General features: G+C 43.6%; 1 protein-coding gene across 3 annotated transcripts in view; it reads right to left on the minus strand.

The window, feature by feature from the left end:
* Nucleotides 1–16,889, minus strand: part of CFAP92 (cilia and flagella associated protein 92 (putative)) — a 95,872-nt gene that overhangs the window by 17,932 nt on the left and 61,051 nt on the right. For all 3 annotated transcript variants that reach the window (XM_077325635.1, XM_077325632.1, XM_077325633.1), the window contains exons 9-12: nucleotides 14,485–14,646; nucleotides 10,571–10,755; nucleotides 7,316–8,220; nucleotides 2,707–2,901 (exon numbers count right to left, since the gene is read on the minus strand). In XM_077325635.1, the coding sequence (XP_077181750.1) occupies nucleotides 2,707–2,901; nucleotides 7,316–8,220; nucleotides 10,571–10,755; nucleotides 14,485–14,646 (1,447 nt within the window). The remainder of the gene's footprint in view (nucleotides 1–2,706; nucleotides 2,902–7,315; nucleotides 8,221–10,570; nucleotides 10,756–14,484; nucleotides 14,647–16,889) is intronic.

Consider the following 16,889-nt stretch of genomic DNA (forward strand, 5'->3'; position numbering starts at 1 on the left):
CATCCATGGCAGCGCTAGGGCTCTCACAATTGTTTGCTGGTCCCACCCATCAGGCAAGCCACACCCTGGATTTGATCTTTGGTGTACGGGTGGAAGTGGATTTGGTAGCAACAAATGTCATGCCATGGTCAGATCCTTATGCCCTGAAGGCCTGGCTTTGTATACCACCTCCTCCTCGTGTGGGTGGTGGACATATTTTGGCCTGCCCACAAACACTTGTGGAACCAGATGGATCCTGAATGCTCTGCGGGACCCAATACCTCCTGGTGATTCACCAGATGGGCTGGTTGACCACTGGCACAGATGGATATTGTCCACCATCAAAGTGTGAAGCGTGCAAATGCAGTCTCCATAGTATCCGCTAGCTTATTCCCAGTGCAACTGTTTAGGGTAGTTCAGTGTTTAACTGTCCTTGAGGAAGGGCGCCAAAATGATAGTCAATTGGATATCAGCAGTGAGGTATTTATAAGCTTCTTTGCGGAAAAAATCTCAACATTCCACCATGATATCCCCCAACTATTGATTCAGTAAGGGAACTAAAGGATTCTTGGCTGCCTTCAAAGGGAGTATTTGATGGCTTCAGGGGGCTCATGCTGACTGAAGTAGATAGGTTGATAACATGAGTTAAGGCTACCACATGCCCATTAGACCAATACCCCTCATGGCTTCTTGAGATAAGCTAACTGCTGAGGCAAGAGCTTTGCTGAATTTGAGAGGAGGCCATTAGAAGTACCGAGCACAGGGAAATGTGTTACCCCCACCTCTCCTGCAAGAAAGTCAGGATACTCAATTGTCAGGCAAAGCAACCTCAGGCCCTCCTCTGAAGGGCTGATGTGTGCTATGTCAAGGTGGTTCCAACTTGCAGGTGTTCCTAGTTGCCCACAGATCATCCTCAAGGCCGAGTCCTGATGTTTGATATGAGACTACATGAGAACTGGAGTGTCTGAGAATGGAAGGGGGAGAATCACAGTGATGAGATAATTTTCCAGAGGGTCCTAGCAAGGGCATGTCTTAATTGGTTCATTATCATCACCTGACCCAGATAGTCCAAAACTAGCCTAAGAATTAGAGAAAGGCTAGCCTGGATTTCCAGGGGCTTGTGTCTATAGACTGCTGCAGCTACATAGAGAAAACACGTGAGCCATGGCTTGCAATTGCAAAAAAAGACTGTGATGGCTAATGAAATCCTCAAAGTATTCAATAATAAGCTAGCTGTAATTATTTTCTGTAATGCTTGTTTTAGATGTTTGTGCCGTGACTAATACATGTTGATAAGCTATTATTTCTAAGTTCTTTCTAATAAACTTTTTGTGTGTGCAAAAGTCTGGTTATTTGCACACTCTTGCCCAGGAGCCCATAGGGTTCAGGCTAGAATTCCTTGACAATGGCATGGTTCTCCCCTTCTGTTTTATCCCTACAGCAATACTTTGAGCCCAAGATCATCCAATGAACTTTGTGGTTGATGGGCCACAAAGAAACAAATATGCTGTGGTGGACATAGGAACTATTAAGTAGAACACTTGTAGAATACTGATGCATGGTATTTGTAATAGCTGCAGCCTCTACCATCCAAATGGCCTATGGCAAAATGTGAAAAAAAATAATATTCCTTTCCAATCTGGCTTCTGGTCTGACCATGGGGTGGAAAGAGCCCTGGTCACTCTCATAGACAATCTGCAGAGGAAGCTGGACTTTGGTGGGTCAGCGCTGCTGATTCTACCAGATCTAACAGCAGCATTCCACACTATAGCATCCCACTACCATAGCAGCATTCAACTACTTGCCCAATGCCTAGTCAACATGGGATACAAGGCATGGCCCTGAACTGGCTGCGTATTTTCTAGTAATAGGGGAGAGTACCTCCCAGCGATATGACCTGGGGTCCCACAGGAAGCAATTCTCTCCCCAATGTTATTTAACATCTACAAGTGCCCCCTCAGCCAGCAAATCTGGTGTTTGTGGCTGGGATGTCATCAATATGCTTATAACACCCAGCGATATCTGCTGATGGACGGTTAACTCCTCCCTGAATGACCACTTGCCTCAGGCAGAGTCGACAGAGGTCCTTTTGCTGGGTCAGAGAGCTTCAGATGTGGTGCTACAATTCTCAGCTCTTAACAGGGTCCAACTAACAACTTCAACCACCACTCCTCATCAATGGAGGCCCAGATCACAAATGCTGCCTGCTAGGCTTTACTAGGCATGGCAGCTAGTGCTTCATCAGTCGCTGACCAACGTAGCCACTGTGGTCCATGCAATGGTCACCTCCTGACTAGATTACTACATCTCACTTTACACAGGACTACCCTTGTACCTGACCTGGAAACTTCAACTGGTCCAGAATGCAGCACCCAGTATTCCCCCAACTGTACTGGATCCAGATTGAAAATCGAATCAGTCTGAGACCTTCATACCTACGGTATGTTCTGTGCTTAAACTTATATTGTAAACCCTAGCCATAAGAGAGGGCAGTATAGAAATGTAACAAAATAAATCTAATAAATTTAAAATAATAGATGAGTCAGGATGGATCCCCCGCACATATTGCAATTTCTGAACTGACAAAAACTGGAACTGATATATCAGATAGGATAAACGCTTAGAAGCTGCCACTAAAATTGCCTCCTACAACACCATAACACATACATTAAAAAGTCTACTGAAACTCCATTTTAAATTTTTTTTAAAAATTTAATACTTTCTAACCTGGACAGAGCTTGGAAACATGCCTGAGGAATCATGTCTCTGATATATAGCAAAGGCTGTTTTGTGATACTTGAGAGTGGTTTGCAGAGATGAATATGAAACAAGATTGCTTCAAGATCTACATACAGGCGCTGATGGAAAGACACCTGGGAATTATAGAACACTTCTATTCTTCCAGTCTTAGCTTCTTGTATTCTGTAATAAAAGTGGGAAAGGCTGTGTTAATAAAGGATATTTAAATTTCATTTTCCATTATTTTTCCTATGTTCCATAAGACTTACAAAGTTTTATTAAATGATTTCTTAATTTAAAACCAAGATTGCCAACAGGCTTGGAGAAAACTGTCCTGCCTAGGTCATACCCAAATTCCTGGCTTGGGACGCGATGGTCAGTTGCGTCCCGGCCAAGGTGGGTAGTCACACTTCCTGAGCTGAGGTTTTTGTAAAAGCATGGCTGAAACAAAGCAAGATTAAAATATAAATGATATTCACTGCCTTTTTTTCTCTCCTAGTTGTTCATAAATAAAGCAAATACTCCTATTGACTTTGGTGAACATGGTGGCAGTGAAAAGTGTCTTCATATCACAGCTCGCTTATGATAACCCATACGGGTTCCAAGGCAAGAGATATTGAGAGGTAGTTTGCCATTGTTTGCCTCTGTGCCACGGCCCTGGTTAGCTCCCAAGATCTGATGAGATCGGGCTAGCTATCCAGGTCAGGGCCTGATGGAAATACAAGGGCTTTAATTCCAACAGCAGCCGGACCGTTCAAATCCACAGGCAACATGTAGCTTAACCAGAATCAGAATGCTACTTGCAATCTTTAAGGATGCTCAGTTTTGGAAGCACCAGAAATGTTATAACATTTGTAATTTGCATGTATTAGGTACCATATAAGAAGTCAGACTAAGACTGAATATTTTTTCAGGGAAGAAGAATGTATCAATTCTAAAGACCCAACTAGATATGTTGCTGTTCCCAGGTTCATCCTGGGGACACAACTCCATTTTCTAGTGCCATGGAATGCCATTTTACAGTACTGTGCTGCTGTGGTCCAGATCAGATTCAGGAGCTCTGAAATAGCCATTCCCAGCACCAGAACATGGAGGTACATCCCCAGGGTTAAACTGAGGAGAGCATCACATCTAGTTTCAGAAATAATTTTTTCAGTGATAGCACCAAAGGTCTGGAATAGACTACCAGGCTCATCCTCTCCCCATTTTCTGCCTGCTTTGTAAAATGATGCTATTTTAGAGCACTTTTTCCTAAACTAATCAGCTGGCATATGTTCTTTAGATTTGGTGATTTCCTGATTTTAGAATGTTTGCTTTTATACTGTTGGGATTTTTAATGTTTCAGATTATTGACATTCCATACTATTTTATACAGATTTTTAAAAATTAACCACATTGAATTTGCAGTGATGTGAAGAAAGGCAATGCAGGTGTCCTTAAGTGAATATAATAGTAATTAATGAATTACTGCATAATCCCACATCTATACCACAGAGCAGGAAAGCAACACATTTCTGTTTCTTAGAGGCAGAAGTTCACTAGAACAAGCAATTCATTACGATCACAGGGCCGACTAAGTATCAGGAACATGGTAAGTATACAACTGCCACCAGCTGCAGATGCAGGAGGGCATGTACATTATCCAAAACATCAGGCATGAGACTTAACTTTGGCAAAACAGGGCAACAGCTTTTATTAAAATATCTGTCAATCAAACCATGAGTGTCGGCGCACCCATAGTAGGGGGTGGATCCGATAACCGCCCCTTCCCTGCTGCTGCCTGCAGACCACAGCCCCAAGGGAAGGGGGCGGAAACCCCTACCCACGGGGACGGGGTGACTGTTCGCCCCAGTTCCCCTAACCATCAGGCTCACTACCCCCTGGGAAGGCAAGCCTGTGCAGACCCCACGGGCGTCAACCTTGATTGGAGCCTACCCGGCTACCCTGCCATGGGTAAAGGCCAGCTCCCCCCACTGGGAACTGCCCTGGTTCCCATGGCAGCCTCTTAAGGAGACTCATGCCAAATGGGCCTCAACCCGGCTCGCAGGCACAGGTTGTGCCCCTGGATCCACCCCTGAACAACCGCCACAGAGCAGGAGTGGATGACAATTCCCCTTCTCCCGCCAAAGCCCAAGCTACGTGCCATGGCAGAAGGGGTCCAGGTGGCTCGTGCAGCCCCTTTTAATTCTGCTGCTGCCCGGCCACGCCCCTTACTTGAGCACGGCATGCAACATCAGGGGCTTCCCTGACCTGATGTACATGCCGCGCCAGGCTGCACCCTTCGCTCCGCAACAGCCACCGGGCGCTTAGGGGCAGCAGTGGCTTTTAGCTCTACTTTTCTCATTCTTCACTGCTGCTGTCATTATTCATACATATTTCAGAGGGCACAACATATTCACTACAATAATTTCTAAAGGAAACCTTACCCTCTATTTTAAAAGGGCTAAAGGTAAAGGTATCCCCTGTGTAAGCACCGGGTCATGTCTGACCCTTGGGGTGACGCCCTCTAGCATTTTCATGGCAGACTCAATACGGGGTGGTTTGCCATTGCCTTCCCCAGTCATTACCATTTACCCCCCAGCAAGCTGGGTACTCATTTTACCGACCTCGGAAGGATGGAAGGATGAGTCAACCTTGAGCTGGCTGCTGGGATTGAACTCCCAACCTCATGTACTGACGGCTTCAGACAGCATTTCTGGTGCCTTACCACTCTGCGCCAAAAGAGGCTCTTAAAAGGGCTACATAAGCACATATACAAACATATGGAAGAGGAGAATTGTGTGGTGCCTGCAAACCCTTACATCCACCAAGAGGAGCAAATCCATTTCTGTCTTCTTCTATCCCTCATTCCAGGAGTCAGTTCACACTAACATCTGTACACAGCCCGTGGCGCCACGGGCGCCACGGACTGAATAAAAGAGTAAGGGGTAGTGGGGAGGAGTTAGGGCGGGACCGGTCCAGGATAAAAACTTGGAGGAGGGAGATTGGCTCCTCCAAGTGTCCATCCCGCCCGAAGCAGGCAATGGGGAGCCGCGCAAAGCGCGGCTCTCCATTGCCTGCTTCACCCGCACAGCCACAGGTGAGCGGTCGGCCGCGCTGCCTTCTCCCGGCCGCTCCGGCGGCCGAGAGAACGCTTGGGGGAGCTTCGGGGGCGGGTGGGCCTGGGCGGGTGGCTCTGCGTCAAACCGCCGCCTTCGCCTTCGCCTCCGCCGCCGCTCAAGCCGCCGCCGCCTCCGCTCAAGCCTCTCTGCAGAAAATGGACGCCAGCAAGAAGACGCCGCGACGAGTAAGTGATCTTTTACTCTTCCGCAGCCTCCTAGCGCCCATTGTATTTAGGATACAATGGGCTTTTTTACTAGTGTCTTTAATAAAACTTACCAGTAATGGAGAAGGAAGTCCATTTTACACTTTTTTAGGAGAGACGGTCACAGAAAACCCACTCAAATATATTCCAAGAATACTTTTTATGTTCATGTCTTTGTTCACTTGAATTAAAGCTTTTATAGCTGGTGACCAAATGGTGGTGTTGAAGAACAGCAGACTCTTAATGAAGAGAACTGAGCTTGATTCTCCATATGAAGCTGACCTGGTAACCTTAGGCCAGTCTCGGCCTCATCTGTAGCGGAGGGGAAGCCAACTGTAACCCACTACTTAAGGTATAGAGAAGTGTGGTATAAAACCTATTACTCTTTTTGGGACCAGTGTAGTTTAAAGGTAAAGGTATCCCCTGTGCAAGCACCGAGTCATGTCTGACCCTTGGGGTGACAGCGTTTTCATGGCAGACTCAATACGGGGTGGTTTGCCAGTGCCTTCCCCAGTCATTACCGTTTACCCCCCAGCAAGCTGGGTACTCATTTTACCGACCTCGGAAGGATGGAAGGCTGAGTCAACCTTGAGCCGGCTGCTGGGATCGAACTCCCAACCTCATGGGCAGAACTTTCAGACAACATTTCTGCTGCCTTACCACTCTGCGCCACAAGAGACTCATAGTGTAGTTTACGTGGCATCAAAAATGTTAAAGGTTTATATACTCCTTTGGGGAGCTCCTCTTTGGGCTTCATGATAAATAAACTAAGCTGTTGCTTTAAGATGGGAACAATGGACAATTTTTATTCTAGGCTACAACTCTTACAAATAGAAAGTTATTCTGTCTGGAACAGGACAACTGGATGTCATGTATGAAAGTCCTATTTCCATATAAATAAACAGGACAGAGAGTAAACTAAGAAGGAAGTTGCTGATTATCACAAGGTAGATACTATTCAATTTAGGAAAGGATTCTAGCCTCACTGACTGACATGGTACACTTGCATATAGAAAATACTTTTTATCTGGGGGGAGCATACAACAGAAAGTGTCCATGGACAGTTTAAAGTTGACATCCCAGCAAAAATACCACCATGTGACTGGCACTCAGTTTCTGATGTGCAATTACCCCATGCAGATAGAGGTCCCAACAAAAAAACAAGGATGACTCCCAGGTGAGCCCAGGTATGATATACCTCTGTTTAACATATGAAGAATGAGTCCAACAAAACACCTTTGGTGGAATACTGCAAAAGAATGTAGGTTTAACTACTAAAATGGTTTCCATTACCTATCTATTCTTTTATTCCACAGCTTGGTAAGTGCTTTGTCCTTCAGCCCTTCCACAACAAGTAGGTGAATGGATCCATCCATTATGTGAAATCCAGTAAGAATATCCATTGGGGAAATCTCTTCTGGAGAAAGCTTGCTAGTCAGTTTTAATGTATTAAGAGATTTTTGAATTATATGTAGGGGATAAGAATCAAGTTGGAAAGCTTTTGCATTGATTTCTGTAATCTCTTGCAGCAAAAAACTGAGCAGTGACCTGTTTTTATAATCCAAAATATAAATGATGCAGCCATAAGGGCAATAGTCAGTGCCAGTGTCTGCAGTTCCATCATCTTCAGGACTTAATGGTATACCAATCTCAATTCTCACTTTAAGGTGGGCCTCCGAGTCTAAGTAATGCCCCATTGGTAGATGAGCTGGCATAGAACTATCAGCTGCTTTGGCCTTCCAGTTAGCAATTTCTGTTGTGCAGATGCTTGTGTCTTGAATTGAGCAGCAATGAATTGGTACACAGATATTCAAATGCTTTTCACCCAGTAATAATTCACTCAGGCTGATTTTAGCTACTCCATAAGGATGCCATATTTCCTTCTTGAATAGCATCGTATTCTGGACCGTATATCTGCTGGTGACAGGGTTCAAATGACCTAGCTTTGAGTCACCTGGCTCCTCTCCAAACAATGAAGGTTTTTTCGTGATATTTTCCATTTTCTTGTCTCGGTCATGAACTTCTATCTCCAATGGCGGCCCTCTTAGATATTCACGTAATTCCTCAGGTATCATTGTCCCTGCTAGAATCACATTGATGTCCTTGAAGAAGACGTCCGTCCCGTGACTGCGACCTCGTGTTTGACGGGGAGGCAAGTTGTGGAATTTGTATTTGCAGTAAACGGGATCACACCGACACTATCAAAAGAACAAGAGAGATGCCAGACAATCCTTTAATGCCATTCCAACATATTTCTTTATTCAGACACTGAGTAGCTTTGAGACAATCACAGCCTCTCAGCAAAACGTAACCTGGAGAGAACACTCCTTAGGGACGAAGGACTATTCAAGAATGAGAGGACAATGGAAACTCTCACAACTTCAGGGCAGAGCCCAACTTTCCTGTCACAGCTGAGAAACTTAACAGGGAGGTAAAAGCAACGGCATTACATTGCTGGGCCAATGTAACAAGATTACAAAGCTTTGAGCAGTATTTCATCTCCCTCTGATATTTCACAGTAACTGAAAAATGTGTGCTTATTAAGTCTGAAAACAAGCATGATATACTGGCTGGTAACACAGGCCCACCTTAGAAGAAGGCACTATAGAGAGAAGAGAGATGCTGCTCTTGAGTTGCTGTTCGGAATGTGGTGACACTCTTACAGCCATGCCAGTGCTACAAATATCTCGGCCACTTCTGTATCTATTGTCCCAGTATTAATTACTGTCCAGCAAAATTTAAACAATGACTGATAATGCAGTAATTAGTCCTCATCCCGTACCGCAAGTGCAGTGAGACAGTAACCTTTCTCTGCGCACAAATTAAGTATGACCTTTTCCCATCATAGCTGTTATAAATCCTCATTTATTCATTTATACCACACTTTCCTCCCTTGTGGGGACCCAAAATGACTTAACATCACCCTTCTCCTTCTCTGCACCTCACAACTGGGTTGGTCTAGCTGGTCTGAGAGCCAAACGTAAATGTGATGGCATACCCAAGTCCACCACAGGAACTTCCTTCATCATGTTAGGGATGAAATGCCCTCTGCTTACAAATGCAATGGGTAGGCTTGTGTATTAAGGGCCCAATCCAGATTCGGCGCCCATTAAGGTCAATGGCGCAATTGACTATAATGGAAATGTCGGCTTTTCCACTTCTCACGGGGCCTGGGAGGGGGGGGTTAAGTTACAGCCTCCAAACTTTCAGGGTAGCTCCAGGAGGCTCTTCCCTGACGCCCCTCCAAATTTCAAAATTATTGGTCCAAGGGGTTCACTTCTAGGGGGCTCCCAAAGAGGGTGCCCCCATCCAATTCATTATATCCTATGGGACGGACTCTCCTTTGAGTATAATGGAGGGATGGGGGTACCCTCTTGAACCAATAATTTTGAAATTTGGAGGGGAGTCAGGGAAGAACCTCCCGGAGCTACCCTGAAAGTTTGGAGTATGTATCTAAAATCCCACCCCCAAGGCCCCAGGAAAGGCGGAAAAGCTGAAATTCTTGTTATAGTCAGTGGCACCATTGACTTTGAGGGGTGCCAAAGCCATATTAGCTAGTGCTAATTAGCTTAGTGCACAAGCCTAGCTATGGGTGGTTGATCCTGACTGGGACTGCAGCAGGGGGGAGGTGTGCCTGTCCCCCCCCCCCAACACCACCATTTTCCCAATCAGGATTCAGCCCCTGTGCTGCTTGTAAACTGAGGAGATTTCATCCCTAAAATAGCAGGCGCAGCCCCATGGCAGGTCTGGCATTGCTGCCATGACTAGTTTAGCTGCATGTGATTGGCCTGTCATCCAGCAAGCTTTCAAGACACAGAGGGGATTCAAACCTGTGCGTCCTGTATTTTGACCCCTATATCCCCATTAGCTCTGAATTGTTTGCATACAGCACCCACATGCCTTCAAGAGTAGTGAAATGATGGTATCATCTAACATAATGGTAAGCTAATATGTCTTAAGTTGGCCAGAGAAATTTTCTTAAAAGTCTCTGCTTTCTCAATGAGCATTTATCAGTTACAATTTAAATCTCTGGAATGGAACAAGATGAAACTTTGCAAGGTATAATATGGGATACTTTTCATTTTATATAATTCTAAGAAATAATCCTTATAACCTACTCAGAGCTTTCCCACATGGCAGTTCCCCTGCTGTTGCTGTAGCTCCCACTTCAATGGAGTGGCAATGAGTCCCCCACGTAGCAGCCTTCTAGCCCCACGGCCCCTTGGTGGCAATCGCCTCCTCTATGCTAGCTGGGAGGGTTTGCTCTGGTTGAAAACAGGATGCACATCGACACTGACTTAAAAAATGAACAGAGTGCAGACAGAGTTCTGGATATACACTAGCAAGATTTATACTCCTGGTTCATCTCTATTCATCATGTAAATGGTAAGATTCAGTATTCATTTCTGAAAGTCTATATCTAACTAATTTCCCATGAATCAGAAATGCAAGGAAGGAAGATGCTCTTCACAACTATGCTCTATTTCCCTCAAGAAGTAATCCCTGGTGGCCTCAATATGAGGAACCAAGAGACAACCACTGAATTACCTGCAGCTCCTCAATTGAAACAGGGGTGTCTGGTAAGCATTTTGCACTTAAAATCTTAATAATCAGTGGATTTAAATCTTGTTTTTGTTTCTGAGTCATGAGAGGACCCTCAAAAGAAAAACTTAGGTATATATTAGAAATTCTGGAGGACTGTTCTTCCAGTTGACTGGTCACACAATTTTCTCCTAGAAACAAGGAGATGGAAAGAGATTACTTATTTTATCATAATTTTATAATCACGTGTACAGAGAGTGATACTAAAGAAATAAGGTATGTAGTCTCACTGATTAATCACTGCTGGTGGCCCACACTAGTTCACAGAACCACAATGGATCACACAACAACTTTCAAGCACTGCTACAACGTTCTATTGTTAAAAATCGACACGTACACAGTTTGCATCATACCAAAAAAGATCTTCAGGAAATGTTACTATTTTATAGAATCACTTGGAGCAGCATGAAGGCACTAAAATGCATCAGGGCAGAATTGTATACTCTGTTAGAACCTTTGAATCATTATTACAGCTGCAGCACTACATTTGAAATAATGTAGTAAAAGGAACAAGGAGGCAAGGAAAAAGAAACCCAAATTAATATGCCAGGAATGTTGGCTTTTCCCTTATGAATATAATGAAAATCAGACAAGATAAAAAGACAATCAATATAATTATTAATTTCTAAGCATGTTATTATATTGTCTTAAGGAATAAGAAGACAGTTTGCCCTTCTGTATAACAATTCCCATGTTGCAACAACCACCAGGCTGGCAGAGAGTAAAGGAATCTAATGCCACTGCCCCCATGTAGCCTTGAACTTCCTTGCTGTTCTCCCATCCAAGTGAGAGACAATTTGGTGCAGTGGTTAAGAGCGGTGGCTTCTTATCTGGAGAGCCGGGTTTGATTCTCCGCTCCTCCTCATGCATCCAGCTAAGCAACCTTGGGCTAGTCACAGCCCTGTTAGATCTGTTCTCACAGAGCAGTTCTGTCAGAGCTCTCTCAGCCCCAACGATCTCACGGGGTGTCTGTTACGGGGAGAGAAAGGAAAGGAGATTGTAAGCCACTTTGAGACTCCTTCAGGTAGTGAAGAGCAGAGTATAAAAACCAACTCTTCACCTTCTAACCAGGGCCAACCCTGCGTAGCTTCCCAGATGGGATGAGACTGGGCTAGCCTGAGCCATCTAAGGCAGAGCAGGCTTCCATATACATTCCCATTAAATTTAACTCCTCTAAATATGCCAGAAATGTTGCCTTTTTGCCTCTCTCTTGCGTGTTCTCATCCTCTTATGAAGTCTCTGGGGGGAATAGAATTATCAGACAAAAACTCCTGGACTCCAAAAGCAGAGGATCCAATTGACAAAGGGCCAGTTTAAGAACTGTCTTGGACATGGTGTAGGTCACCAGCAGGGGGAGCCCACAGATCAACTGCAGAATTGCCTTAAGTACCAGGGCAAAGTAAGAGGCAACACTGGAAATGGAGGTGAAAGACAATGATTTCTATGAACTTCAGCATGAATCTATGCCAATTTCCTCTGCGCAAATCAGGCAAGGAGAACATTTTTAGTATTCACTGTAGCCCATCTTTTTTACAAGCGTTCACTAATTCAAAATGCAATGAGGAGGAAAAAAAGTAGAATCAGCCTATTCCTTAAAGCGTACATCAGTACTGCAGAGTCGCTAAACAAAGTTACGAAGTAAGTGTAAACTTGTGAGAGAGACTCCGAATATGCCAGGCAGGCATTCAATTAATGTACCCGTGCCCTTGAAACCTCAGCTTCAATTACAGGAAAACCATCAAGAGCCGCGCAGCAAAGAGATCATTTGTATGCAAGCTGTCAGCTGGACCAGCCCAGGCTGTGCGCAGTCCCAGGAGTCTGCTGTTGTGTACTCTTGCATTTCTAATAGAAGTGAAATTACCAGGGCCCTCCCTTTACTTTGCCAGGCACACCCCCGAAAACAATATTAGTATTACAGCTCAGCAAGAAGACAGAACAACCCTGTATTTTGAGGAGTCCAAACTCTTGAAAATGATGTATTGCTGCAGACATAATTCTAACCTTTTTGCTTTGGAAGAAAGTTTCAAAAATGTCACTCTTAAACTATGTCACAGCACATAGTTTTATCAAAGGCTGCAATACTTTTGCTACATTTAGAGTGCTATGCTAAGCAGAGTTTTACCCCTCTGTGCCCCACTGCCTTTAGGAAAACAAGTAGATATGGCACTGGACAATCTTATATAGATATATGGCAGATAGAAATTACACTGCTCGTTTTACTTGAATATATGTGCATTTTCCTCTCAAGCGATCTGCTGTAAATTAAATTGTACAGAACTGCCCTTAGTTTTACTGCATTTAAGACACAGCTCATTCTGCACATATTGGATAATGCACTTTCAGTGTGCTTTTGCACACTGCTTCAGATTATGACAACTTTTCCTTTTCTTTCATTGTATTATGCCAGTTATCTGATACAAACTGACATTCAAGAGTGCTACAATTTGTAAAGAATAAAAACCAGAATTAAAATTTACCTCAGTAATCTCTGTTTGATGTATATCTTATTCCACATTCATTATGCACATAATTTCCCATCTAGTCACTCACCTTGCCCATCCAATTAACTTTACCCAACCTAATTCTAGTCCTCATTTCTGTGCTGACTGTGTCACCCTGTTTGGTGTAGTGGTTAGGAGTGCAGACTTCTAATCTGGCATGCCAGGTTTGAGTCTGCACTCCCCTGCATGCAACCAGCTGGGTGACCTTGGGCTTGCCACGGCACTGATAAAACTGTTCTGACCGAGCAGTGATATCAGGGCTCTCTCATCCTCACCCACCTCATAGGGTGTCTGTTGTGGGGAGAGGAAAGGGAAGGTGACTGTAAACCGCTTTGAGCCTCCTTCGGGTAGAGAAAAGCGGCATATAAGAACCAACTCCTCTTCCTCTTCCTCTTCCTTCTGCATATGTGACCATGTGACTGTAGACTATGACATATGTGCTATACCTTGCTTCTGCAACTCTGGCAGAGGTAGTCCTTTACAAAGGAGCACATGCTCTCTGTCCTAGGTGCCTTTTGCTCATCCAAGACCAACCCCTTTGAAAGTGCACAAAGTGCCCCACACCAGAACAACACCATGCTATGCAGTGGAAAACCACTTCCACGCTAAATTGAGAGCAACCCTAAGGAAAACTATCCAAGCCTGTTTCATTTGCATGAAGACTAAACCTCCCCAACCATAACATTCATCTGCCTCCTTCTCTGTTTAAAAGAGGCTGGGAGTTCGATCCCAGCAGCCGGCTCAAGGTCGACTCAGCCTTCCATCCTTCCGAGGTCGGTAAAATGAATACCCAGCTTGCTGGGGGGTAAACGGTAATGACTGGGGAAGGCACTGGCAAACCACCCCGTATTGAGTCTGCCATGAAACCGCTGGAGGGCGTCACCCCAAGGGTCAGACATGACTTGGTGCTTGCACAGGGGATACTTTTACCTTTACCTTTAAACTAAAAAAGAGTGTCCCTTGCTGCCCATGTGCAAACGAATAACAGAACACTTCATAAACATCTGGGGGAGCTAGTATGTTTGGTCAGTGTATTTGCACACTTGTTCTATTTCAGTCAAACAGCACCAACATTTCTAGATCCTCAGGAGAGAAAGATATCAGCCTTTTTCTAGACACAAAGTAAAGCCTGTCTGTGTTAGAAGGCGGATGGGACTGGTCTGGATGGTGGACATGGCATTAGACATGGGGTGGGATTTCTGAGCCTGTGGAAATCTCTTGGCCAGACATTTTCATCTAATCTAATCAAACAATAATTTCTCTTCTGCTTTCTGAAGAACTGATTGATTTTTTAAAGAACACTGATAAAGTGCACCTTTTAAGAAATCCAATATGGAACATGCACAAAAATTAAAATACCTGCCAGGAGCGGCATGAGGTCCAGCTGTATAACTGCTATTCCATGTTTCCTAATATGGGCTTGTGCAATGGCTTCTTTAGGGGGTGTTTTACGAGATACCAGCCTCTTTTCTAAAGAAATACTTTTCCGTCTATTTCTCTTTTCTGGTAAGTGAAGGAGTACTGAAAGAAAAAGACTTTTTTATAAACCTTGCAACAATAACTGAAATGTATCTTATTCTAAATAATATTGGTATCTTATTCTGAATAATATTGGTTAAACGTATTTAAGACAGCAGTTGTTTGATCTGCTTACCATCAGATGATTACCATCTGTTCAATATTCTAGCAAACCTTTGGGATACAGAGATACCAACCCAATCCTACTGGAGGGGGCACAGCACTACCAGATTATCCAATGCGTGAGAATTAAAGGGTGTTACACATATGTAAGGTATATTCATCTGCTAACTCCTATGGCCAGTCAAAGAACCTCTGCTTGTAGCAATATCTGTCTCACATTTCAGTTGGGAAGGAAATGGGGGTTCTGCCCTTACGGTCTTTCAGATAAGCAAAAAAAGGGACCACTAATTCACAAGCACAACTATAGTTACAGATACCCAAACAGAGCTTTTACTCTTTTTGCAGGAGTATAGACCAGGCTCAGGCATATCAAAGCAAAAGCAAACATCTCATGAAAGAAATCAATTTTTCTCATGAGACAGCTTTTAAAGTCAAGTCAGATTTATTGTGTTGGCCATAAGCCTTTACAAAACATATCAGGCATGGAGGCATTAAAAATACAGCAATGTTACAATAGTGGGTTGACAAATCTATAGTTGTATGATTTTAAAAAGAAATGATTAATAATATTATTTATTATTTATCATACTTTTATCATACTTTTCATATTATAATACATATGATAAAATACAACAAACAGGATGCATCACCAGTCACTCCAGTACTGTAGACCTAAGCCTTCTGGACAGCTTTTATAGAATGTTGCAACTATTTGCTGGGAATAAGGGAATGCTGCCTCAGACAGCAGACTGTCTCCAACTAACTGAGATCATAGTGGCAAAGGGGACTACTTTAAGGAGCTTCCCGTTTGCAAAGGTACCCCAAAAAGTAAACTATGATTAACTCTGTATTCCAAACAATTATGTTGTTTCTGAGGGTGAAGGAAATGATTCAGGAGTGTGGCAATCCTACTCGCCCAAGACACAGTAACTATGACAAAGGAACTTTGTATTTATCCCCTACCTTGGAAGACCATGAGATTAATAAGCACTTCCACTCCTACATCTTCTCTTCCCCAGAGGAGGAAGAGTCACAAACTACATTGACCAGAATGTTTCTAAATTAGCTTCATACATAATTTTCATTAGTCGGCCAGTATGCAATTTGTGTTTGTGTGGGTTAATGGCAATTTTTCTTCGCCCATAACTGATAATGAGGCTGAATGTACAGACTGAGAGGAAAGCAACGTGTCCCTTTTAGTCTATTCTGGTGACTAAAGCCCCACAGCAACAGCTATACAAATGATAAGAGCAAAATGGATGACTAAAGCATCATAGATCTAAGTAGAAAATAAGAAAGAACAGATTTTAGTTTTCCTTCCACCTTAATCAAGGCGGTGTAAAAAAAAAATCCTGTATATTTATTCAAATATTCTTGTACCTCAATTAAATTGTTCAAGTCCAACAATGTGAATGAAAAAAAAATCAAAGAATAGGAGATGAGGTACAGAAGAAGGCAACCAAGATGATTAAGGGTTTTGTGCACCTTGCCTATGAAGAAAGGCTAAAGAGTTTAGAAAAGGATGGCTAAGGAGGGATATGATAGACATCTATAAAATTATGCACAGAGTGGAAAATGTTGACAGAATTTCTCCTTCTCCCAAAATACTAGAACTCAAGGGCATCCAATGAAGCTGCAGGGCAGTAGATGGACAAAAAGAAATACTTCCTTACACAGTGCGTGATTCAAACGTGGAATTTGCTGCCAAAGGATGTAGTGGTGGTCACAGGCATAGACCTCGTTAAAAGACGTAATGGAGGATAGAACTATCAGGGCTACTAGCCACGGTGACTAAAGAGGAACTCCACGTTCAGAGGCAGTAAATCTCTGAATATCAGTGCCAGGAAGCAATGTCAGGGAAGGGCCTCGTTCTCTATGCCCTGTTGCTGGACCTCCAGAGGAACTGGATGGCCACTGTGTGAGTCAGTATGCTGGCATAGATAGGCCATTGGTCTGATCCAACAGGGCTCTTCTTAAATTCTTATAACACTTTTCCTTGTCACCATCTTCTGATTTATGTATATGACATGGCAGAAAAGATTTTGCCACTGTGATACCTTTCCTAGATTAGATAACTGCAATGTGCTCTACATGGGGCTGCCCTAGAAAACTGTCTGAAAGCT

Source organism: Paroedura picta, chromosome 3, assembly GCF_049243985.1.
Source record: "Paroedura picta isolate Pp20150507F chromosome 3, Ppicta_v3.0, whole genome shotgun sequence".
Taxonomy (NCBI): domain Eukaryota; kingdom Metazoa; phylum Chordata; class Lepidosauria; order Squamata; family Gekkonidae; genus Paroedura; species Paroedura picta.